The sequence below is a fragment of the Manis pentadactyla genome, chromosome 6 (genome assembly GCF_030020395.1).
Source record: "Manis pentadactyla isolate mManPen7 chromosome 6, mManPen7.hap1, whole genome shotgun sequence".
Lineage (NCBI taxonomy): Eukaryota > Metazoa > Chordata > Mammalia > Pholidota > Manidae > Manis > Manis pentadactyla.
In genome coordinates this window covers 112,159,507-112,186,631 of record NC_080024.1, presented here as the reverse complement: position 1 = coordinate 112,186,631, position 27,125 = coordinate 112,159,507, and the positions used below count along the sequence as shown (strand labels likewise).

At 40.9% G+C, this 27,125-nt stretch overlaps 1 protein-coding gene across 2 annotated transcripts in view; it reads right to left on the bottom strand.

Annotated features, from left to right (window-relative positions):
• LAMA1 (laminin subunit alpha 1) overlaps positions 1–26,725 on the bottom strand; it is a 156,979-nt gene extending 130,254 nt beyond the window's left edge. For both annotated transcript variants that reach the window (XM_036880704.2, XM_036880705.2), the window contains exons 1-3: positions 26,544–26,725; positions 3,108–3,278; positions 2,798–2,910 (exon numbers count right to left, since the gene is read on the bottom strand). In XM_036880704.2, coding sequence (XP_036736599.2) covers positions 2,798–2,910; positions 3,108–3,278; positions 26,544–26,613 — 354 coding nt within the window. In that variant the 5' untranslated portion in view covers positions 26,614–26,725. The remainder of the gene's footprint in view (positions 1–2,797; positions 2,911–3,107; positions 3,279–26,543) is intronic.
• Positions 26,726–27,125: the final 400 nt, after the last annotated feature.

Genomic DNA, 27,125 nt, shown 5'->3' with positions numbered 1-27,125 from the left:
AATTAACAGGGAAGGAGGGGAAGAGAGAGAAGAGGAGGAAGGGGAAGAAAACAGCTGTGGTGCTTGCCCTCCTGGGGTACAGCATCTAGAAATTATCTAGTAGCTGGTTATTGGCTGGCTTGACAGGGAAACACTAATTCTGACAATGGAAAAAGTCATCAGAAAGTGTAGCTATGCTCTAGTCTGAGTATCAGGGAAACCTAGGAAATAAAGATGAGATGTGGGAAAGAAAGAGAGGAGACTTAATCAGGGAGAGATCTGGCTGTCGGCTACACAAGATTCAAACTTAGCCTCATTACTAGTGAGATAACCAGGACTGTGTCCAGTAAAGTAGCCAGGATCACCGGTGATGTGCTCTGGCCAAAAATATTTAACCGGAATGTAATTAAGTCTTTTGAGCTGAGTTTAGTTTTTAGGAAATAGAGGGCATAAAGGTACATGTCAATGAAAGCATGATGAAATAAACCAACAAATCCTGAATGTGGATGTCCTGCAAGGTAACTGGCCTAATTTATTTAAAAAGTCAGTATCATTTTTAAAAAGTATCATTTAAAAAAAGTATCATATAAGAAAATGATAAATGATTTAAAAAAAAGCAAGAAATTCAGATTAGAAGAGGTATTAGAAGCTTAACAATCAAATACTGTGAGTGGTCCTTGTTGAATCCTAATTTGAAAAAGAAAGAAAAAAGCTACAGAAGACAGTGGTGGATAAACTGGGAAAATCCAACATAGATGGTGAAATAATTATTAGGAAATTACGGTGAATTTTGTTAGGGGTGCTAATGGCATAGTGCCTATTCAGAACAAATCTCTTCATTTTTTGAAGATACAAAAAATATTGTATTAGTATACAGTTACAGTGACTGCCACTCACTTGAAGTCTGTTCAGCAAGATGAAACCAACATGACGAAGCGTTTAACAATCCTTGAATCCCAGGAGTGGGTATACACATGCTCACTGTAATATCCCTCCCATGTATTAAAAATGCTCACAATAAAAAGCCTTGATAAGTAAATTTGAGAGATATTTTTGCAGATATAAGCTAAATGCACATTTTTAAAAATTGAAACACAACAAAATTTTACACTGTGTAAAAGGTAAACATATTTCTGAGTACCAGTTGTTTTAACTAATCTTCATTTGGAAGCTTATCTAAAAACACTGAAAATTACCTGGAGGTTTACACTATATGTACATGGCTATTGTTGAAATATGCCTTAAAGACCTAAAACAGATGGTCTCCTGGACTTCCTCAAGCTAACTTGGGTCAACCTAAAGCAAAAGAGTTCCCTTCAGAATGAAGTCAAACCTGAGACACTGCAATAGTCTAATGTGGATTGAATTTATTTGGAAAATGTTCAGCTGTTAGTTTAACCAAACCCATATGCATCACATTCTTAATGATGAAAATGGTTATATTTTTTTTCTTTAAAAAAATAAAAAATTGAAAAGGTGATAGGAAAAATCAAAATCTCCTGCAGAAGCATTCTTACCACAGAAATAAAAACAAAGACCAGGCCAAAAAGGGGACTCTTTTCTCTTTTTCTTTAGGGGGATTGAAAAAATCAAGATGTGATATATTAATTCAAGACATATAGCTGGAAATTATCCAAAGTTGATATTTTAATTAAATAAATACTATGAACCTAAACTTAGAAAAATGTCCCCTGAACTTCACATTTTGATTCCTTATTTACTGTTATTATTAAGGATCAAACTTTGTGTATGAATATACACAGTATTGCCTTATCTTCTACTTAAAAATCCTGTGCATTTTAAAGGTACCAATTATTCAAAGAATGTTGATTATCTGTCATTAAATTTCCAAAATTCCTATTTCAATTCTGAAGTACAAGTTTCAACTATTCGTCTCTTTCAACTGATATTTCACATGACGTCAATAAGTCCTAACATAAGAGGAATTCAATGGAAATAAATAAGAATGCCAGGTAATGACTTTTCGAGAGAATGCAAATCAGAAATTGGGACAATTGCTCCAAAACACCAGCCATCTCTCTTTTTCATCCCTTCCACTCAGGATTTTTATTCTTTTCTTTCACCTTCCCAGAAATACTGGGACAACCCAGACCTATGTCATATTTCTTCCCATTCTCCTATGTGTCTTACAGTAAAAGAGGCTGCAGATGTGGCCAGAGCCAACCATACCTTCCTTTCCCAACTCATGCTGAAGGCTCGCCCTTGGAAGTTCAGTCACTGCCCTCACAGATGGCATGACAGAGTGAGGATGGTCAAGAAGTTTTAAATTACCTCCTTTTGTTTCCTAGCCATATTTTTTGCATACAACCATTAAACAATAAATTTGCACAGTGATGATAGCAAGACAATAGCTCAAATAGACCTACATGTTTCTTGTCTCTTCACCCCCCATGTGTCTGCTGACATGTAGCACACAGCCTGGCATAGTATCCTTAATAGATGATTGCACCCTTAAAGATAATAATTCTTCAAGACAAAAAACTGTATGAAGGCAAAGATTAATACTGAATTGAACAGGATTTTGAAACCTAGATCTTGGTGTTCTGAAGATCAAAGCTTTTTAGAACCACATGGAAACAATTCCACTCATCTTCTCAAAGATACCTGGGAATGATAAATGTGACAAGAAATGGTACTATGGACTACTTCCCATATATTACTTAAATTCACTGGCTGGAAAAACAATGTGACCAGAATATAAACATGTGAAGAAATAAGCCAGACTTTCCTGCAGGTCATTCGAAGAGCACAACTCAGCAACCTCTGGACATTCTCCAATGGTTCTGTCCTTACCTACCTGTCTTAAGTCCAGGGTGATTGTGACCCAGTGATATTCTCTCCCATTTTGAATGCTCGGACTTTGCCACCAGTTATTGGTGCCATCTATTGCATTCAATATTGGATGGCGTTCTGTTGAAAGAAAATAAAAACATCATTCCTCTCAGTGTTTGGTTTAAATCTTTTAGCTTCCAAACTGCGATGCTGGTGGAAATGAATAGCAGTGAAGGTGAACACAATGTTCATGCTTCCTAAAAGAAATCCGCAGTCATCATTTCAAAAAGTACCCATCCCCAACGGTGCTTCCCAGGAGAAGCAGCACCACTTGCCTTTAGGGTGCGCGCTGTTGCCATCACAGATCCGGCACTGCGCATTCCGCACCGGTCGGCCAGGCACGTGCTCCACAAGTTTGCAGTACATTTCGGGCCCCTTCTCCCCACAGGTCGCATTGGTGCTGATGTGAGCATTGCTGGCAAGATTGAGGATGGCAGGAAACAGGCCTGAAAGTCAAAATTCACCAAATCAGTTCAGCCACTTAAAATCAAAAGAATGGGATTCCTTCATCTCACTTTGCAGGTGAACAGAAAAGAGATTGTATGTCTATGTGCTGAGTGAAGAGAGACTTACACAAAAGCAATACATGAAGTGGTTTCATTTATATGAAACTCTAGGACACACAAATATCATCTATGAGAAAAAACTCAGAACAGCAGTTGCAGAGCAGGGGTTGACTGAAGGACATGGGAAAATTTTCTGGGGCAATGTTGTGTTCTATGTTTTGATAAAGGGTGGGATTGCACAGGCATATGTAGATGTGAAAAGTCACAGAATGTGTACATCTAACATTTGAGTAGAAGTGTATTTTACTGTAGGTAAACATTTTACCTCAGAAAATAAAAAAAAAGAATTATAAAACAAATATTGATATAAATGCTGAAATGCTTAAAACAAAAATGTATGGATGTCTTCATCTCACTTTGAAATGCATCAAAAAATAAGCTGGATTTATGGGTAGATAAAGATGAAACACAGATATGCAAGTGACAGAGAACCCAGAGTAAAATATTTATTGTGGAATCTAGGTGGGAGGACAGAGGTTCACTGTATAATTCTTTCCCCTTTTCTGATTGAAAGGTTTTATAATAAAATGTTGGGAAAGTAGGTTTTAAGACAAGTTTCAAATGATCCCAGTGTGGGGTTTGCCAATGAAATTCAAACAGCTGTCACTTAAAAGTAGGGCATCCATTCTGTACCCACTCTGTTCTCACTGCCTCTGTTAGTACTTCCAAGGTTGTTCCTATAATTAGAATAGTTTTCTCTCTCTTCTATTTATTGTGTTTTTCTTTGGTGAATGAAACTTTAGTACACAAAGATCTAGGTTTCAAAATCCTCTTCAGTTCAGTATTAATCTTTGCCTTCATACAATTTTTTGTCTTGAGAGATTATTATCTTTAAGCAGCTGGTCCAAACTATTCAGGAATCAATTGTTGGATGGCTGTGAGAAACACAACTCCATCAGGTTCTTTAAGAAATTTGACTTTATCTTGGTAAAACAGGATAATAACAGTGAGGATTCCATAAAGTCTAGAAACAACGGTGTATGTGAAGTTGAAGAGGCATTCTGCATGAATGGACATGGTACCAGAGAGGGAATATTGGCGGGGGGAGATGGGGTCTGAACTCAGTGGGGCTTCTCTAATTTACTAAAATTTGATCTAAGATCATCAACGACAATCTTTACTTTATAAAGAACATGCAGTCAGTATTATTTCTGAAATGTTTCTTTTCCAGTGAAATTTGAAAAAGCACAATTTTAGTAATATAGGAGGAGTTCATGTCTTGCATTTTTATTTTTTTAGGCACTGCCTAATATTTTCAATGATCTTCTCTATTACAGTTATTTTAATAATTTAAGTTATAAAATGAAATGGTTATTTGTGTATGAGTTAAACTTGCTACATTAAAAGAACTCACCATGCATCTATTTTTTAAAAAAACTTATTATGTAGTCTTTCAAAGATTTTGCATATAAAACTGAACTTCCCATTAAATAGTTCTATCCTAGTCAAATAAATAGGCCCTTAGCCTCTCTATAGAAAATAGTTGCTGAATACTTGTATTCTAGAGCATTAGTCTTAATTTTGAAATGTAACAGCCTTACATCATATGCTATGTCTAATATACATATTTTTTCATTTTTAACTTAAAACTGGTTTTATTTTTATTATATTCCTTTAAAAAGATTTATTTTTTCATTAAAAAGTCTTTTTTTAATGAGAAAACAGATGAATCATTATATTTAATTATGCCAATCCCCAAAACATTATTTTTATCAACCAGTAGTTAGACACATTTTAGTTCCTAAAGTGACATGTAGTTCTTGGGAGTGTTACTTCATGGCAAGTGGAGCTGGTATTTTTTCTGTTTGGTATGGAGATAAACACTTATTTTCTCCATTCCTTATGACCAGACTATTCTAGTAATCTGGTTTGAATGTAGCTTATGAACCAATAATTTAAAACTGGTATGGTTTTAAACTGTGATGCTTTATACAAATAGCTAAAATGATGTCTTTCTGGCCCTGTGTCACATATATGCACTTAGACTTGCAGCACAATCAACTCTCTCCATTCCCTTTGTGCAGACTAGCCAGGCAATGAAAAGAAGAAAAGCTTCAGGTCATGGGAGCTGATATAATAGCACATTCTCTATCAACAAATACTTCACCAGTTAATGTTCCAACCTCACGTTGTTCTCCCATCCAGACGCTCCACATCAACGGAACCCCCTGCTTCCTGCGCAGGGCTCCCACCCTCTCTAGAGACTGGCAGTGACCTTGAGCTGCTGGCGGGGTGGGAGTAGGCAGGTGTCATGAGGGCACAGTGTTCTCTCTACTCAAAAGTCTGAGCCCCAGGTCACTGAGAAAAAGCTCAAACCTCGTGAACATAAACTTAACATAATTTTGGTGACTAACACCTCAAAATGTAATCAGCATCAGGTAGTTCCTTGTATTAGATAGATTTTCAAGAACTGCCCTATTTCCTTACCTTGCTGATATCCTCAATATCCTTTTAATGAAAGGAAAGATAAATTCCTACATTAGCATGGCTGAGTAGAAAAACCTTAAATACTTAATTTCACAAAAATATCCTGGTCATCTTTCATTAAAACTAAATCTCTCTTCTTAGATAAGCTAGTATTTAAAAAAAGCTACTCAGTGAAAATTATTCCTTCATATTACATTTATGTTCACTTCACAGTTATAGAAAATTTATTATTCCTTGTTGCATGTAACTACATCAGTTGGAAGATGAAAGAAAGTGAGAAATATGTACTAGAGGAACCATGTTTTAAAGGCAATTAAAAAAAAAATCCTTCAGGTTGCTGAATCATTTCCAAGACTACTGAAATATTTCAATAAAGGGAAATTACATGAGCTTCAAGCTGGAGGAGGGTTAAGAAATCAAAGGGTGAGAAAGGGCATTGGGCTCAAAAACCTACCAAGAACAAACATTTGATTTTACACATAAAAATCAAAAGCTGAATGAGGGCTGCAGTAGGATATGTATGTGACAGTTTTCCCATTAGCCATGCACTTGATAAATTAAACCATACATTTTTGTTGAAAGACATTACTAACTTTAATTAGTATTACTGTTTATACTAATTTGTATTTTCCCCCATTCAGGACACACAAAGGAATCATTTTTCTATCTAGTTATTTTAACCAGTGGTAATGCCAGACTCCACCAAGCATGAAATAAATTCTTTCTCATTCACCAGTAGTATTTTTTTACTTTTAATCCCCTGTCCTCAAAGCCTGAGTACACTTGGCCTACTGAAATGCATTTCAGGACCACATTAATCTACTGGAAATTCCCTTATTGATATTAGCTGAAAATTTGCCACAAAGCTGACAGACAACAATTGACTACACTTAATTACCAATGTTTTTACCTGAGAGACTTCAGATAGCTTAACCATTAGAGATTATACTAATCCATACTCAAAATCGATGTGATATTTGGAAAGAAAATGATTTGCAATTCTAAATTGTAGGATCTGGGGTGACATTTTCAGATTTTTTTTCCAAATGAAATTAAAAATTATGAATATTTTATACGGTTGAAAATCAAAATGGCTTTGGCTGTCAAAAGTTTTTATTTTGAAAACTAAGGCTACTTCTTCAATCCACACAGAAGTTTGGAAAAATAGGAATGTAAGTTTCTGAATTGAGAAATTTGTGATTTAAAAAACAAAATCTATTTTATTCTCCATTTATCCAACTCTCAATTCCCTATTCTCACCCATTTACCCAACTAAACATCTATAAATTGATGAAAGAAGGCTGGTAAAAGTACCCTATTTGCCAACACACTCCTTGGAACATGGGAATTGCCTGATTGAACAATAAAAACAGCACCTCTAACAGCTACAAATGGCATTATTCTGTGAAGAATCCTGGAAGCATTTAACACAATTCCAGGGTAATAATATCAAGATGTTCTAATAACATAATTAATATTCCAGGTTAATAATAATAAGGTATTCTAAAGACATGAATTTGAGGAGGATGCATGAATATTTAGGAACATATCCATAGGAGTCAGAAAAAGTGGATAAGAATGCTTGATTGAGTTTAAAAAAACTTTCCAGGAGAACCTCTTAGGTCTGAAGCACTAAGCTAGGCTCCTCCCTGGGACACCAGGATGAATATAGTGGGCTCTTCCTCTCTCAGGAATAAGGCTCTCACAGCTGGGAGGGAAAGAAAGACATGTACTCACGGATTCTAATAAGAATAATATTTAAAATGCAGCAGTATTTAAAAGCATGTTAGAGGAGAGGGTCTAAAACTAGAAATCCAGTTAGGCATAACTCAGGCAGAAACACCAGGCCATGTACAGGTGAAGGCAGGTCTAAAATCCTTTCATGGCTCCTCCGATTGCTCTTCCCATCGATTTCAGCGTCCTTCCCTTGCACCTTCATATATCCATTCATGCCCTACTCATCATGCAAGTCAAGCCCACATCTTTCTGGAACTGCGGGCTAATAATGTAAATGTTCTTTGGTCCTGCCTTTAATCAGCATGCGCATCTCTGCACTTACCATTTATACAAGGTTGTTAATTTGCTGACCAGTCTCCCTCCAGTTCTTCTCCCCTCAACTAGCCTCCAGAAAAATAAAAACATTTCTTGATTAAACTGTGAGTTACTTCAGGGCAGAACCATGGCCTACTTGCCTTACGTTAGCCTCTGGCCTGTGGCATGCCCAGTAAAGCCTGAACAAAAGAATGAGTAAATGAAGGAAGGAACATTCTCTCACTTCTAGGTTACAAATGCACAGAACCAGGAGCCTAAATCTAGACTCTCATTCCTGGTTCTACCACCAACTATATGTCTGTAGGCAAACCAATCCTTCAGAGCCTCTACTTCCTCAACTACTAAATAAGTAACTCTAGGAGCCCTTTTTCCTAAAATACTGTGCATTTAGAGTTTTGCTTTCATAGGCTATCTGGTAAATTTACCCACCATCTTCTATTTGGAAATTGAGCTAAGGAATTTTTTCTCCATTCGATGTATAAAACAGTAAAGAGAAGGAATTTGGTAGTTCTTTAACCTTCTTGGATAAAAGAACCAAATAGAAGTATCAAGTGGCATTAATTTTTTGCTTCTTTAGCAGTTGCTCTTCAGAACTTCTCCCCAAAGAGGAGCAAAAGAGAAACAAATGATGCTTCCTACAATCTTGATCATAAGCCAGAAAGTCCTCGGAGGTGGGCTTTGTTTCCAATCTTCTCCTACTGCAAGAGTTCTTCCTTCACTCTCTGGCCTGCTCCCTAATAAAAGTATCAATCTCCATTGGGTAGAATTCTCCCTGAACAGTAAGTTCAATTTCACATGGCATATTTAATGTCCAACCTGTGTGTGTCCAGGCTTAAAATGGAAATGTCCATTCTAATCACTTGTTTCGGGTCAACTCTATTAGAATCCAAACTGTATTAGAATCACTAATGCCTATGAAAGGCAGCACCAGGTAAGGAGTCAGAACACGGGCTTCCTAGCTGTGCAGCCCTGGGTTTCAATTCCAGGTCTACCAGCTACCAGCTGTCAGTTGTGTGGCCATGGCTGAGAAGCTTTATGTCTGTCTCCTTATTTTTGCAGTAAGAATAGTGCGTAGATATTTTTGTGGGCGTTAAATAAGACAATGTGGACAAGGGGCTTAATACAGTACATTAATGGCTCACTAAATAGTTGTTGTTATTATTTTCAGATTACCCAGTAGATATCACTAGCACAAGTTCCTCAAATTAATTAAACTGTCATGGTTATATTTCATGTATTTGAGTCTCTGTTTCTCTGACTAGATTTTAGATGAAGCTGTTGGTGTGCATTTAAGGGCCACTGAGCCTGACAAATATCTACCCTTAAATAGAAAAAACACTCTCAGCGCAGAGTGAAGTATGTCATGAGAGGCAAGCATGGAGGACAAAGACCCGCCAAGGTGGGGCTCCCTGCGTGGGAGGCCAGAAGGCTGCCTGCTTCCTTCACAGTTGTCTCCCTTCCCGACTTCCTCCTACCTCTTCTCCAGTTCCTTTTCTTTTTCTTATTGTTCTTTCTGTATTGCCTTTGCAACTCTTGAGGAGTTGTAAATCCCTGTAAGTTAAATGCACATTTGTAAATCACAATCCTGCCCTCTAATTGTCCTGTGAGTGACAAGGGAAGACGCCTCTGAGGAGGTGACACTTGGATAGTTACCTAAAAAATGAGAAGGAGCTAGCCATGCAGGGGCAACGCTAGATTTTAATACATTTGGTTTTCTTTGTCATGCACTTTTTATGCATTTAAAAACATGCTGAGAACAGGTCTGTGAGCTTTGCCAAAGGTGTCCATTGGCGCCAAAAGGTCAAGAACCCTGGAGGAAAAGAATCTTCTGCTAAAAGTTGTGGGCAGGAGCTGACAGCACAGAAGCTGTTACTCTCCTTCCCCCACCTCCTCCCCCAGGAATCTAGTTCGTCCCTAGACACAGGCAGCCAGGAGGCCCCTGACCCTCGGATCCAGGTGGATGATGCAGGTGAGGGAGAGGGGCTCCAGCCAAGCCAGGAGTCAGTGTCCTGCCCAGGTGAAGTCCCAAATGCCCAGGTGGGCCTAGAGCAGCAGCTGCCTCTTGCTCAGGGACTCTAGTAAGGCAGGGGCCCTTCCTGTCTCCAGGGGGCCTGTGCCAGACATGATGATGCCAGGAGGAAACTGATGAGAACTGTCAGGATGGCTTTCAGCCTCCCCCAAGGTAGTGAAACCCCCTTCCTAAAATGAAAGTCGCCATCTGATTTCTTGCATTTGGCATTCAAGCTTATTTTCAGGAACACATTATCTATGAATACTGAGCATATATGATGTGGGCATATATGAAGAGAGAGAGAGCAATAAACTGAGGAAGGTTTAAGTTGAAATAACTAATAGTATAGTACACCCATGGCCCCTAAATATGTGCAGGAAGCTTTTTTACAAGCAGTGGCAAAATTCATCTTAACACAAACTTTTTTTCCAGAAAACAATACAAATACACCCATATCGTATGAAGTAGGTGTATATGCAAAATAAGCATAAATGAACCTGTTCTCCCACTTTCACTTCTGGTTCATCAGCAGCTGACAGGGGCTCCTTGCAATAACTGGTCTGTATTTCTCTGTTCCTTTCCCATAAGAAACCTGTGACCAACATTTAGTCAAATAGAATTTTAAAGAAATTCTATTTCAAGTTATGCATATAAATTAACAATCAGGTTAACCACTACTAAATGAACTTGTTTTGCCTATCAAATACCAGCATTCTCAGAATGTCTAAATAATAAAACATCAAAAGTAATGTTGAAATATATGAAAGTCTTGTTTACTTGGTGTTAAACAGAGGTTTTTTTTCCAATGAGAATTATTCAAAAGTTACCGGTTAGTTAGTTATTTTACTTCTCAAAATTCTAACCCTTGGGAGCATTTTTAACGACCTGAGTCATCCTAGGAGCCCTTTTAGCTCCAGAGACAAGCATCCACTAGTGAACGGCTCCCTCCCACCCCCTCCTCTACAAAAGCAAATACTTGGTTTTTGGATTAAACCAATTTAATCATTGATGGCTGTTAGTAAAAGAAAAGCTTTAAGATATTCCAGGGATTCCAAGGCACTTTCCAGCACAGTGGGGAAAAAAGGAGAGAGGGGGGAGGAGAGAGAAAAAGAAAGACCGCACATAAACAGTGGGAAAAAATCAAATCCAAATTCCTGGGAGTTTGGCATTTAACACGGTAGACTTTTTTTCTTATGTGGGAAGATGAAGAAAAGTTTAATCTCAGAAAAAGCAGAGGGGTTGTGGAGTGAAAGGCCTCAGCGTGGTTGTGCTGAGTGCCATTTCCATAGCAATGGGCTCAAGGTGTCCTTGACAAAGACAGAGGTTTTCCCTGAAAGATAAATACGCAGTAGGAACAGGCCAGGCACAAATACTCTCAGTAGAAAATAGGGCCTTATCAGGATCCGCCTCCTCTTCCCACAAGGCTTATCTAATGCTTATATTCCATGACACTGCAGTTTTTGATTCAGTGTATAAGAGAAAAAGAAAAAAAGTCTATAATTCAGCATATAATAGAAAAAACTCTAATTCATTCATTTGGAAGTGGTCTTCTCAATTTAAATATTCAACCCGATTGAAAACATTACTGCACATAGGCAAAACACAAAAGCATCTCAACATATATTTTTAAATTTCATATCATTCCCATTGCCCTAGAAAGGAACTACCCTTCCTATCTCCCTCCAAATCCCTACAGGAGTGAGCTCAGCTGAAGGGAAAGTCAAAAAGCAAGAACAGACTTTAAGCTGCATTTTGACATCCTCGTTGAATTAAAATGTAGTTATATTACATTTTGCTTATATCATTTACAATGCTTGCAATGTTTATATTATTTTTTAAGTGATATATAGATGATATAACATCAACTAATTCCATATTTTTTAATTAACTAATTCAACACTTTTTAATCAAACAGTTCCCTAAAACAATTCTCCTACAAACCCCTCAAGGTCTTAGTTTCCCCTTTCTCCTGCCACTTCCATGTTCTATTATGTATATTTTACTTGCTTATGCTTTAAAACTTTGGCATCCCTGTTTAAGAATTTTCAGGGCCACTTCAAGGGTGTGTGACCAGTGAGGCCACCCTTGGTTTAATGCTTTGCCAAAACTGTCTCGAAATTGTTCATGACTTAAACAAGGGGCCCCACATTTTTGTTTTGCACTAACTCAAATTATGTAACAGGTCCTGAATGTGTTTGTGGTTGCTCCAGTTGAGAATTGTCCTTACAAGTGTCCACGTATGTCTAACCAAACCATTAGGCATTCAAGATGCCAAATGCATCACCACCTCTTACTGATCCCAGGATGATATCCCCAGGGTGTCTGATCCACTAACTTACAGTGCTTTTTATTCTAGCACATATCTACAGGGACATCTTCCAAACAAAAACATCACTTGAGATATCTTCCACCTTAGACACCAGCAATTGACAAATACATTAATCACTAAAATCAAAAGTACACAGAGTTGAAATCTCTTGGTATCATCCTCAGAGGGTAATACTGTATTTTCTCAGTTCCAGTGCCATTGTTTTGTTTTCAGAAGGTGGGCTGCCTCTTTATACAGATGTACACATTTAATGTGATAGTTTTCTCTTTTCAAAAAGCTGTTACTAAATCAAGAATGCATACAAGAATTGTATTCAACCATCTCCAGTTCTTTGCTTTGCATATTCTCTTCAACCTGGATTCTGTTCCTTCAAATAACTAAAAATGCCCTTTTCAAGGTTTCCATCAACTTCCATCTTGCCACACTCAACATGCATTTCATTCTCAGTTTACTCGACCTTGCAGTAGCTTTTGTCCAAATGACCTTTCGGTCTTCCTTAAGCCCTGTCTCCCTTGGCCTCCATCATACTAGACTCCTCATTTTCCCTCTGTCACGGCGACTTGTCACTCTGCTAATTATCCTAGAGGTTTCCACATGAGATGACTTCCTGTGGAAAGCAGGAGATGGCTCACTCCACATACAGACACATTCTCATGGGGAAAAGTGGGAAGGAGTACACTTTCCCTAAAACCTATCTCCCAAAACAAGAGAGGCAACATAGAGTACACTCGGTGAAAGGCTGACACGGGGTTTCTACCCTAGCTACACAACACATCTTTGTTCACTGTTATTAATTCATTCTAATTTAGATATTGATATTAAAAATGCATCACATGTGTAGGAAGTGAAAACACTGGGTCCTGGAATTAGTGGAATCTCGACAATGTCTAAAAGAAAACCAGCATTAAGTTTAGTAGGGATAAGTGCAGGACTTTCCATTTGTCCCCCAAATCCTCCTGAGAACAGCATAACCTTGGTGAAGGTGGAAAAGATATTTTAGATCATTGTGATAAGTACACACAATGTAAAGACAGTGCTGTGTAGAAGCCTGATCTACAGTTGAGTACATAAGGCCATACCATTAAAGACTGGAGAATATGACTCCTAGCATCCATGAATTTGATAATTATAACTTACACACAAGATAACTGAAAGTCATTCTGTGCTCAGCTGTGTAAAACGAGAGTTGAGAAGTGCTTCTCAAACTTGTACATGCACAGATCACCTGGACAGCTCACTAAAAATGCAGATTCTGATTCTGCAGGTCTCCGGTGGGGCTGGGATGCATGGGTCATGGCTAAGCATCTCCCAGGGGCTGCTGCTTTATCATTAAATAGAAAAATGCTTCAATTAAAACAAAACAAAGGTTTTTTGACTTAATACAAAGAGAAAAAAAATCTTCAGGAACTCCAAAATGAGAGACACAACATAGAACAATGTTTTATTAAATCTATTAAAACAAACCCATGGTTTGATTTATAAGCCCTGTTCCATCTGAATGTTTCTGCCTCTGGCCTGGGTCATTCAGACAGAAGATGATGCTGTTGAGGGTATGGTGAAAATGCTTATAGTATAATGTTAAAATGTAAAAGAAACTCTAATATTTATGTAGCACTCTACCTCTGACAGGGAGCTGCCCCTTTAAGCCGAGTCTTGCTAGTTGCTGGTATTCTGTACAGGTGTCTTTTCAGAGCCTGAAGGGAGGGCTTTGCATGAGGACAGGTGGTCAGAGAGGACAGCATGACACCTAACGTGTAGTTAAGTTTCCAGGAGAACGTCTAGGTCTAGGTGACAAGAGGAGAAGGAGTTTTCAAGGGAGCCTCTGAGGGTGAAAGCAGGGCCATTCCCAGAAGGTGGGGCCGTCTGCCCTTTCTAATGCAGGAAGCAGCTAGAGAGAGGTGGGGGGTCAGCGTGAACAGGCCTGCTCTCCCTCTTCTTTGTGAAGCATTTTTTTCTATTTATTTATTTAATGATAATTGCCATAGCTCTCCAAGACCTTGATGCAGGATGAGGAGTCTGGAGTTCTGGTTAAAATAATGACAGAGAAACTGCTGGAAGTAGTGTGATCTTACCAGTCTAATGATCTTCATGCCAAGGCTTGGCTGAATTGGCCAGCCCCAGAGCATTAGAGCTGGAAAAAACCAAGAGATCATTTAATCTTTTGACAAAGCAGCAGTTGAAATATTATTTTCCTTTTATTTTCTAAGTTCTTTCCTAATTTTTATTATGATAATATAGGCAGAAGAAATTTATTTCACCTCCACATGATAGTAATGAAGAGATTAGAATCTGGCTGGACCACATTAACAAATTGCTCTCAAGTAAACCACATTTATATACATCTTCCATAATACATTTTCTTTTAGAATAAGCCAGCAAAAACCTAATGGCTTATCCTTACTACACACCCCACTGTGATTCCCATACAGGTTTGCCCTTCTGAGCAAACTGTGGGTCTGTAACTGCTGTGCTGAGGAGTAGCAAGGGCTTGCCTTCCTCCCGTTAGCGCCTCAGCACAGAAGTCCCTCTGCTTTTTCCTCCAGCCCTGAAGGTGTTGGCAAACGGAGGAGCCTAATTTATTTACAGAAGAATGTCAGCTCTTCTTTCAACTTCTGGGTCTAAGCTCCCAAACTGTGTAAACAGCATGTCTTTGAATGTGGCGTCCACGTCCTCGTGGGCCTGTGATTCCCAACAGGTTCCCCTCCACTTGAGTGTGCTGACAATCACTCAGACTGAGGACATCAGCTGAGGTTTGACTCACGCTGACTTCATGACGAAGCATAAATGGTAACCTGTGCAATATGTGAAAGTAACTTTAAGATACTTCAGTATAAAGGCCGTAATATTGTATGTGTGGGTCTCCGTGTGTGTTTGTGTGTCTTAGGTTAAACTACCCAGATGCAGGTAGCATTAAAATGGGGATGCACCCTCCAGGGGTAGTCAGCTGGTGTTCCAATCAGGAAGACTGCCCATTTTCCAGAAGAGCCCACCCTGGTGTTCTGTTATCTGTCTCTAATACCACCAACACTTTGCTAATTAGCAAGGAGAATATCAGCAATGGCTGATTAGTAAAATTAATGGATTGTTAATGGCATGAATAATAGAAATGGATTCCATTAGAGAAATACATGGTAGTCAAGAGCTCTATGTAAATTAAAATATTTTAGAGGGACTTCCAGATATAGCAGAGTAAAGAGGTTGACAAATCCTCTCTTGAAGAACAATTATATAATTGGACAAAATTTTCAAAAACAACCATTTCAGGACTCTGAAATCAACCCAAGACAAAGAACAAATTGGAAAGCTTTCCTTTAGGAAAAGTTGCTAGGCTCTCAGGTAAGACAAGTGGAAGTGATCAGCCTTCTACTGGGCTGCTCCATCCTCAACCAGTCCTGCAGTCGGCCGTGGTAGATGACCTGGGCTGGGTGAGCAGGAAAATCAGCAGCTCCACTGCTGGAGCCGGGACAGCCAACTTCACTTGGAGCAGGGAGTGGACACATACCCAGAGATGTTGTCATAAAAGGCGTAAATTCAGCAGAAAATGGAAGGACTAAGCCGGCAGCTCTGCTAGCTTAAGTGTGCAGTCCCAGAAGAGGCAAGCTACAGCCAGCTGGCCAGCCAAATGCTTAACAGGGAGACCCTGGAAACATGGGTGCCCAAGAACAGCTAGATCAGGCCTCCATACATGCCAGGTTTCATATTGAAAAGAATAAAATACTTAGGAAAAATTTTAGCAGAAGAAATTAAAGACCAATACACTGAAAATTATAAAACATTTATGAGAGAAGGAAGACCTTAATCAGTGAAGGGATGATTTATGTTCATCATTAGGAAGACTCAGTATTATTAGACAGCAGTTCTCCCCAGACTGACTGACCTTCAGATTCGGTCTAATTGCTATCAAAATCCTGGTTGTCTTTTTCTGTAGAAACGGACAAGCTGATACTAAATAAATGCAAAGGACCTAGAACTGTTAGAGCAACTTAGAAAAAGTGAACAAAGGCTTACACTACCTATTTTAAAATTTACTATAAAGCCAAAGGAATCCAGACAGGGTGGTGTTAGCCAGACATATGCATCAATGAAACAAAATTGTGTCCAGAAATGGCCAATTGACTTTTGGCAAAATGCCAAGGCAATTTTGTCTTTTCAACAAATGTTGTTGGGACCAATGGATATGCACATGCAAAAAATGGATTTAGACCCTGTTAAGCTGATGTTCGGCCCAAGCTATGTTTTTGTCATCATCCGGTGGTTGGACTGTGGGGGAGCAGCCCATCCTCCTGCATATCAGACTTCTCAAGTGGAGACTGCTATTCACCCAAAGGGCCCTAAGCATTTTATATCTCAGATGGCCTAGGTCAGCTGACAACAGAAACTAAAACGATATTTATTTTCTTTACTAACTGATTCCTTCAAATACCATTTTGGAATTATTTTAATAATGACTTTGAAATTACTTCAATTACAGAAACTATCTTACACACAAATTTCCAGGGAACACTGACCACCTAAAATGAGGCACATCTTAATTTAGACAATTATACTAATGAAAATGAAACCAACAAAATTGGAAACCACTAAAGACACAGGATATGTCATGCTCATATTCCCAGAGAATAGGCCATTCTTTCATTCAGTAATAAGTGATTTTTATCAAACAAAAATCCATCTGTGACATAAATTCTGCATGTCTTTGTTCTGTCCAAGAGAAGACAAGGATGGCTTAGCCCAGAATGCCCAGAGGAGAACAGCTGTTGCCCCACTTAACCAAAGTCTCCAAATGCAGGCAGGTAGAGTTCTTTAAAAAAATAAAAGCAAACCTCTACTTTATGAATATATAATCACAACAGCTATTCAACAAATGCCAAGAAGTCTGAAGTCATGCAAAATAGAGCATTCTGAAGTCACACTCTTTAAACTAAAAGGAAACCCCATGCCTTGGAATGGACTGAGTTTGCTTTCTGTTTACAGTGATACTATTTAAAGCACTAAGTAGTTAAAATGTTGTTCCAGATTCTGAAACAAAAATCTCTCCTGGATCTGAACCCATGAACACACTTAGTAGGATGCTTTGGGCACTTCTCACACTTACTTGACTACAAGGGGTGCAAAGATCACTGGTCATACGTGTGTGGAACTTTCTAGAAACTTAACTGCTTGTTGAATATGTAAGTTAATGAATTTCTGGCTTGAGATACCTAGAAGTCAGTGGCTCCAAATCTAGAAATAAGATGTTTTTAAATGTAATCAGAGTTTGAAGCCTGTATTGAATATTTATCATCAGTCTAAATTATTTTAATTACAAGAATGTAATCTATTTTTTATTTGTACTGAGTTGGTAAATAAAAAAAAACAGAGTAATAATCTCTTTAAGTTATTAAGTCCCTCCTGATTATCAGATTCTGTGGCTCTTCCATATTTAGACGCCCATCTGGGAGCACAAAATATATCTTGACTTGTGCATTCATGGCTTGTGCACTTAAAGGCCTTGGAAGGGAGGGACTCAGCACTAAATAATGACTGAGCATGGAATGTGTTTAATAACTTTTGGATTAATTAATTAAAGAATGAAAAATAATTCAATCATTTAACTCTGCAAGGCCAGATCTTATCGCAAAACATGAGGGACTCAAAATGTCACATTTGATCAGGAGGGTTGCCTTCAGCAGTGACCAAGTCAGCAAAGTGAGACTGAAACTGTGCTCATATAAACAGTGCAATAATTCATAAACACCAACTGAGCACTTACCAGGGACAAACTGATGAACAGCTACTGGACACAAAGGAAGAATTGACTTTCTCAGAGCAACTTCAATAACACAGTCTCTGCATGCAGGGATCGTCACCACCGAAGTGTGAATTATCACCCCCACTTCACAGAGCAGTTTGAATAGCATTAAGCAAACCTGAAGTGAACCAAAACTGTGGGTCAGGTTGTGAGTATTCAGTATTTGTATGTACAAAGCATTAGACTGCAGGTTGTGGCCAGCATGATGGGATCAACGCCCCAATGTGCACCCCATGTGCACCCAATGTCAGGGGCTATTACCAAGTACTGTATCCCTTTTCCATGCCTGCATTGCTGTGTAGTGGCATTTACTGGCACAGCAAAGTTTATGATGTTAACTTAGTGGCTTTCAAGCTGGGCTGCACAGTGAAATCATCCATGGGGCACTTTTGAAATGCAAATAACCGGCATCACCCAGATCACATAAATTATAAACCCTGGACACTGAAGTTATTAAAATTTAATGTGCAGCCAGGAGAGAGAACTTCTATATTAGCTGTGCCTGCTTTCCTAGAGCATGCAGAAGAGCTAGCCAAGCAGCTGAACTCTGAGTTCGCCAGGAAAGAAAGGAAGCCTAAGGAAGCAGATATCACCCAACAGGGTGTTTGGTGTAGAAGCTGATCCTGCGACTCCACTAAGACCTGAGCACCTCTCTACCCCTTCTCTTCCACCTCTCCCTGCCCCACAACTTGGCCTATACACCTCAATATGAACCTACGTGACTAAGCAAGCAACATATAGACAGTAACTTCCACCACTGTGACTTTAATCCCTCCATTCCTTCTTTGACCATTATTTTTCATGGAGAACATTTTTTTTCAATATATGCACTTTTCTGCTCTGAGGACTTCAAAAACAAGTCCACCAGGAATGTTAAGAAGTGCCCTGGAATCATAGTGAGGAAGGCAGCTGAGACTGCGGTCCCCAAGACACTCTTGAACAATCTTGACTGGGGATCCTAATACATGTTCACTGCATGAACGAATGAGAGAATAAATGAGTGAGCAAATGCAGGGAAAAATTAGAAAAACTGAATAGAAATGACAATCTCCCAGGAAAATATTATTTCCTACACCCAAGGAGATATTAATTATTTAAAATGTCAACTCCGTTAAAGAAAAGCAATGGGAGATTTCAAAGACATTTCACATGTTAGTGGGTTTCTTGAACTCTCCCAATCCGACTTTCTAGAATGGATAAATGTGTGCCAGTGGGGCCAGAAGTGGAGCTGTAAGGAGTAGGGAAAACTACATTTTATTTTATTTTTTTAAAAGATATAAACTTCTAGATTTAAAATAAGTGAGTCCTGGGGATGTAATGTACAGAATGGAGACTATAGTTAATAATGCTCTACTGTACTTTTGAAAGTTGCTAAGAATGTAAATCTTTAAAGTCCTCTTCACAAGAAAAAAATGTTAACTGACCTATTGTTGTGATCATTTTGCAGTATCTATAAATATTGAATCATTATGTTGTATACCTGAAACTAATATAATGTTATATGTCAATTAGACATTAATTCTTTTTTTGAAAAAGTGCCCAAACTAGAGATTCAGAATAAAGGGGCTAATAGGTTAGAGAGTGGGAATTTTGAGGGGTGGGGAAAGAGGGCTAGTCCACCACAGGTCACAGCAACAGAGACAGGAAGTAAGCCAAGCAGCAGAGAGTTCTGGAAACATCTATTTAAACCACAAACTCAAAAGGATCAGTTTGAAGACCAATTGAAAAAGTCTTTGCACTTGTGGATACCAAAAATGGGAATACGGTTTTTTGAAGCACAGATTCCAAATCCCTCCTAAACCTGCCAAATGGCAAACCCTTTGGCATGAAATCCAGGAGTTTGGAGGACCTCAGGCCCAGAAGGGGGCCATTTCAGGACTGGGTCTGCCATCCAGGAACTAGGTTAGGGTTTTATCATTGTTAAGGCACCCCGTTCACCTCTGGAGCATCTGTGGGCAGTACTGCCCCCTCACTACCAAAGATGCAGTCTTAGCACTAGAATCCGGTACCCTCAACTTATCTGTGTACTGAAAGAAGTGCTGGGGGCTAAGGTTTTGAACAATGAAGGTAAAATGTCCCTTCTTTTTGATCTTGACCATCAGCATTCTGGGCAAGCCATCCAAAGAGGACCCCCTGGTAACTCTGGCTGGGAGCCCTGACATATCACAAAATGCAATGCAAATTCAGATACAGGACAGGTGAGAAAGATCAAAATAACAAGGCTGTCCTAGGGCAGTAAGCTGGGCACTGTGCATGGGTGGTCAGGTTAGGGGTTATGTAAGGAATGGGGTGCAATTCAAGTAAGAGTGATGCAAACAAATCACGCAGCTGTAAGTCAATACACCAGTTGCAGTTAGAGAGGAAGGAGCCATTCAGGATAGAGAAAGGTGTGGATGAGGGCTAATTAGCTGTGAGTGCCTTTGCAGGGATTGGAGGAGTGGCTATGGGCTGTGCGCAGGAGTTGGAAGGGGATGAAGCAGAGGGCTGTATTGCACGGGGCGGCACTAGCCTATCTGCAGCGGGAGGCTAGATTAAGAGAAAGGGTGCTGGCTACCATCTGACACTACACGTGGCTGGCTATAGTCATTCAGACAGCTGGTGATCATCTGCAGAGGCAAAGGGAGAAACAAATAAAAAACAAAAAACCAGGGAATTTTTTAAAGGAAAAAGAAAAACACAGAGGGACAATTTGGATAAAGGGATACAGGAAAAAAAGAAAAGAAAAGGAAGATGAAGGCAAGGTAACAGGAAGAATGTCATGAACTGGGAGGAAAAGGGAGGGCAGCCATCGGAGCAGGGAAGAATTCCTGTGCAGGGCCTGAGGTCACAAGACCATCGCTTTTTGGTACTTAAATTCTGTCATTACAAAAGATTGGAAGACATTTAAATGTGTGGTGCATAATAATCAGCATTGTGGTGTGAAGTTTTCCCCTTTCTAAATGTTCTCTTTGAACTAAAAATGATCTGCTAAACTTAAGTATCTTCTTTATCATTGTAGAGAATTTGCCAAGATTCTGGCAGGGTTATATGGAGCAATGGAACGCAATGCAGGAAATAATCTAGTGATGGGAAAAGATGGCACTTTCCATAAACTCTTATTGTTCTAAATTTGATGTTCCCACCAGAAACACATAAGGCACAAAAACTGGAATCATACTGTCTGCTGGGGCAACAGATTAGGCTTTAAAGATAACTTCAGTCATGAAGAGATTCAACCTTGAGATAGTAGATTCAGAGAAGAAAAAATTACACACACACACTAAAATCAGGATCTTACGTATTTCTGCACCATCGTTTCTGGATTAACACTGCGACAAATGCTTACTGAGGCAAGATGTTTTCCAAGCTGATTTAGAGTCTCACTGCCTTCACTGTCTGTCCCCTGCCCCCAGGCAAACACAAAAGCACTGGGAACAAGTTAACCCAAACAAAGCGCTCCTGATTCAGCCTTGAGAAAACAAAGACTCAAGTGGAAGGGTTTTGTGCTATCAAATGGTTCCTCTGGGCACTGACTGTCACGCTCAGTGTAAAGGACTGAAAATGCAATGAACCCAGCCATAGTGCGGTGTCTCACGCTGAAACAGCCCCTGGCAGGCATGTTCCAACAGAACCCAAGTTCATGACCTTAATTAAATGACTTCTATAAAGAAGTAATTAAATAATTTCTTCTCCTCGTTAATTTTGAAATGCATTTTATTTACTCAATTACCCATGGATACATATTAGTATTTTAGAAGTAAAACAAGTAAAAGAATGATTTGCAAACACATAAATAGGCTACATAGGCCTTTCCCAGGAGACTTCCGTTTCTCTTGTTCATCCATACATTTATGAGGAATATAACTAAAAATTTCACCTGAGGCTTGATAGAGAATTCTCTCTGGTCTCCAGTTAACTTCTGTATGCAAAGTGCAGGCTTAACTTTATTCATCAGGAATTATTTTTTTAAAGTGAAAATTTTCTGTGTCTGCCATAGGTGTTTCAGTAACAAATCATACTTACTGGTAAAAAAATAATGCACTATCTTAAACTTCTAATAGAATTATTCTCAAACATAACTTCTCTACATCATAAATCTCCTAAAATGTATTTTTATAAAGTATTTGCTACTTAAGGACTAGCTTAAAGTGCTACGGTAAACAATAACTTTAGAAGGGGTGCAATGGCATGAAATCAATCGATGATCTATTTTTTAAATTCTGAAACATCTAGGAAACACTGCTATAACAGCTCTGTCAAAGCCTATGTTGGCAGGGACAAGTTGCAAGGTGAAAGTTTACAAGTATGTACACTCATTTAGTGATGTATTAACACCCAGCAAGAGGCACATTGCAGAACGAGTATGGAGAGGAGGGCAGTGGAGAAAGGAATATGATTCTATGTTTTGTCAGAAAATAACTGGTACCTCCCTTATGCTATTAGGGAAGAAGTAGGTTTCATGAAGTAGCTTCCTTTTTAAGAGTTACATGAAGAAACATGGATGGAAGGATACTCAAGAAACCAAAAGCAGTGTTGCTTCAGAAGAAGATAACAAAGTCAAGACTTGACCTTTTTCCATCTATCCTTTAGTGCCTTTTGAATTCTGTGCCATGGGCATGGAACACTGACGGAAAAACATTTTTTTAAGCTGGATTCATAAGTAAAGATATCCATTTCAATCTGGTTAAACAAGATTAGATGGCTATTAACTGCAAGGAACACTGCAAAGCAATAAACATACTTATATGAATACAACAGTCATTGCCTTCAAAAAACCCAAGCTGGTGGGTGAGATAGAGGAGCTGGCCAGTTGTTTACACCTCCAAGACAAGGATAAGGATAATCGCATTAAATGGACAGAACACTGGAGTTCAGGGAAGAGCACCAAAAAATACTTCAGCATTAGGGGACCAGGAGGGTTTTCCAGGGTGCTAGATTACTCTGGCATTTAAAAGTCCACCTGCCATGAAACACTGTGAACTATGAATAGGTGCAGTATGCCAAGATAATGCCCCTTGGCCCTGGAACAGCTAAAGTCCAAGTCTCCTTGGTTTACTCCTGATGTGATACATGCCGTTGTCATTTTGTGTGTGCATGTTATGAAGTGAGGAGTCTAGCAAATGTTAGTTCAAGCCCACAGGATGGTGTTTCTAGAAAAATCAGAATGGTGGCAGTACTAAGGGAGAAGGGGAAAGAGGGAGGCTGAGTGAGAGAATCATCACAATATTTCATGGGAAAAACAATTCCTGAGCCTAGCTGGCAGTGGAGACAAACAATGGGAGACAGTTTTGCACAGATTTTCAGGCGGTAAGACCAACAAGTCTTAATGACCAAAAGAAGGTGGGCAGTGAAAGAGGAAGGGTGTCCAGGATAGCAAGCATGCACGTCAGGCATCAACAGTAAGAGCCATCATCATGGGTTATATGCCCATGACAATGACATGCACAGCACTGTCCAACATTCCATGTGTTATTAAACCACATTAATCCTGTCCATTTTATAGACAGGAAGATTGATATTCAGAGATGTTAAGAAATTTAACCAATGTCATGGCTCATCAAAGTGACAGATCTGGTATTTGGGCCCAAGACTGTTTGATTCCCAATTAAGACTACGAATTTCTGAACAATTATGCATCCCGGAGAACATAGCTTGGAAGAGGGCCTCCCCAATAGTTCTGTATAAAATAGTAATAATAATGGCTGTAGATATTGCTTATTGTGGGCTAACCCTGTACCACGCACTGCTCTAAGCACTTTTCTTGCATTGTTTCATTTGATCTATAGTATCTCCAGGGAGGCAACATTATTATTCCCATTTTACAGATGGTAATACTAAAGCACAGAGAAGTTTTAAGTAACTTGCCCAATTTCCCACAGGTAGTCAGACCATAGAATAAAGCAATGAAAGCTTAAAGATGTATCTTGTCATTTCCCCATAAAAACTTACTGAATATCCATAAGACTTTGTGAAAGATTGAATATCAGTAAGAGTTGATAAAATGGGAGGATATCTCAAGGATGATTTCCTTGAAATAAGTGGTCACATAAACATATCATGATACTGGCTCATAAAGCAATGAAAGAGAGGCACAAAACACTCTTCTGGAAGTTTACTTTGTATCCTTCTTGCATTTGAATTCCTCATCATGCTAATTAACCACAGACAGAGGCTTTATATTTAATGTCTGAAAAGAGGAAAGGAAAAAGGAATGTGCCAAAGTGTAGGATATGAGGAGATGGGCAGTGATTTTATTACAAATATTTTTGTTCCCAACTGTTAAAATCAATATTTTTGTATTGACCCTTTCTTGGTGAATAAGCTACAGAAAAGGAAAATGCACCTTTGAAATCCATTCAGGCACACACACTTTACTGTGGAGTACTTACATGCTAAATTTGAACACTATGTCATTTAGGAGAATGAAGTAAATTTTCTTCTATTCATATAATAGATTCCTCCCCCACTGCCCCAATACTGGGATTATCTATTTTTACTTAGAGAAAAAAAAACAGTGCAATTTAACACAAAGAGTTAATAGCCAACCTGTAAAGCAACTATAATTCTGTTATTGCCAGCTATGGACTTAACATTATTTTTTGAAAGATATTATCTCTGTTTCAGGTTTAGGAATAGCTCACTTTAAAAGGTTCCATTTCAAGGGAATTAAGCCACTAGGTCATATGCTCTGTAAATTGTAAAGTAATACAGAGGAGGCAGAAGTGATAGGAACTTCTAATAATCTGAGTGCTATTATACAGTGGTCATTTCCAAAAATATAACTACCAGATACCTAATTCAGCAATGATGCTGGTCAGGATTCATTTATTATTTTACTATGATCAAAAGATACCATTTCATTACTGATTCATGCTATATACATGGGGCACAAAGTTATTACTTTTTAAATGAATACTCCCTCAAAAATGCTTCTGAGGAAGGGTGATGGTCGATGGGGAGGCAACCGGCAAGCGGTGTGAAACATCGAAAGGCTCCCGCTGTGGGTGGTTTTCCACAACCTCTGAAGCAGGAAAGCCCCTGGGGCCCCACTTTCTCCAAACACCATTCATAACCGCCCCGGCCAAGCGCTGAGCCCAGAGGGGCACGGGAAACTGTCAGGGCATCTCCTCAGCCCAGGACTTTCAATTTCTTAGAACAATAAAGCTGAGTCAAGCTGCTCTCTCTCCACCGTGTGGGAAACCGAGTCTTGCTCACTTTCAGCAACCTGCTAGAAAAGAGTTCGCCTGGCAGCGCCAAGCCTGCCTTTCTTGCACGCATAACTGTGTAAATTCCCTCCATCCTAGCCCTAGCTCTGCGCAGAGCAGACGCCGAGCTATTCAAAGCTGTGCTGCCAGCTCCGGTCCAGCGCTTTCATCATGAATGCTTGAATGGATGAGATGGTTTTGTTTCTGCAGAGTTCACAACTTAGCACAATGCCTAAACACACATTTTTCCCACCAGGGCTTTCCATATTCCGCTTACTTACTTTAGAACCTGAACTTTTTGTTGTTGTTTTTTTTATGAAATGTGTACTTGTGAGAATATGCCCATGGTTCAGTGTTGCATACATTAAGCTGTTTTCAACAAATATTTGTGACCGTCTAGCCAACACGAAGCGACGTGGGGGAAACTAACCCCATGGACCGAGTGGGGAGTGCGGCTGTCCGCAGAAAGGGAAAGAGGGTTTCTCCTCCCATTGACAGAAGCTTGGAAAATTCGCTTTGAGTTTCTGTGCTTCCCAATCCTTGCCGCAAGAACCACTGTACCGTGCGGCGAGTGAGCATGCGAAATCCTCCCCGAGCTGCCGCGCCCTCACCGCGGAGTGCCCGAGGTCTAAACCTGCGGGGAAAGGAGCCAGTTTGGTCACTTGGGGCACTGCGCAAAGATCGCGGTTTCGGAAGCTCATCTGCCCCACTCGGCCGCCGTCTGCCGGGGCCGCGCGGGCGGGGTCCCTGACCCGGGACTGCTGGCCAGGGGCGCGCTTCCCGCCGCGGCGTCTCCCCACTAGCCGACCTGGGACGGGAGTGGCCCCGAGGGGCTCGTGCCTTCTCGGCCACGATCGCCGGCTCTGTCTTTCCCTCCCTGGACAATGAGGGCGCCCCCGGAGCACGTCCTTCCCACTCATTCCCCGCACCCGCCGCAGCCGGGGACCTGACGGCGGGACGCGGCGGCGTCTAAGAGCCCCGCCCCCGCCCCCACCCCAAGCCTCGTAGCGCCGCGCGGCTCGCTTTGCCAGTGCTCGGGAGCGCTGTGTCCTGGGCTCCAAAGCTCAGAGAGGGCTCCCCGCGCCAGAGCTCGAGGAGTGTAAAGCCCCAGGGTCGGGTGAGGGGCTGGGGGGGTCGGGTGAGGGGCTGCCCCCAGCAGGGTGGCGTTCCCAGCCCTCCCCGGCTCAGTCCTGGAGACGCTTCCCAGGGATCGCGCGTGAGACCCACGTGTCCGCTCCCGGGTCGGAGGTGAGGCAGGATGCGCGCACCGACCAAGAAGCGGAAAAGCAGCGCGCTTTGTCCCGCAGCCTCCCCGGCCCGCCGGCGACCGCGGCTGGGGACCCGGGCTCACCTCTCTGCTGGCACCGCGCCGCGGCCCAGAGCAGCGAGGCCACGAGCGCGACCCCCGCGCAGCCGTGCATCTCGCCGCCGCCGCGTGGGAGGGCTCGGGGAAGAAAGCCGCCGCGCGGGGACGCTCCGCAGACCGCGGGTCTGCCCTCCTGCCCGCCGGCCCCTCGGACACACCCCCCGCCGACCTCGGCCGCGCCGGCCCCTCCCCGCCCGGCCCCGGCCCCGGGAGACCCCTCCCCCAAGGGGGGGCCCTCCTCTGCCCGCGGGAACGGGCGGGGATCCGCCGCTCCTGGGCAGCGCTCTGCCCAGGGCGACCCCTGCGTGGGGCTTGGGGGGCAGAACTGCGGTGCCGCCCGGTCGGAGTTGGAGGGTGGTGGAGAAAGGGGACTGGGGAGGAGGAGAAAAGCTGTGGAGTCAGCAGGGTGGTGGATTCCGAAAAGTATTTGCCCTGCTGACCCGTCCCGCCCCCTGCGGCACTGCAGCCCCTGTCGGGCGGGGAGCAGGGGGCACATTGCTGAGACCCACCGCACCTCGCAGTCCGGGTGCCGGGCCGCCGCCAGCCTCGCTCGGCTCAGATCACGGC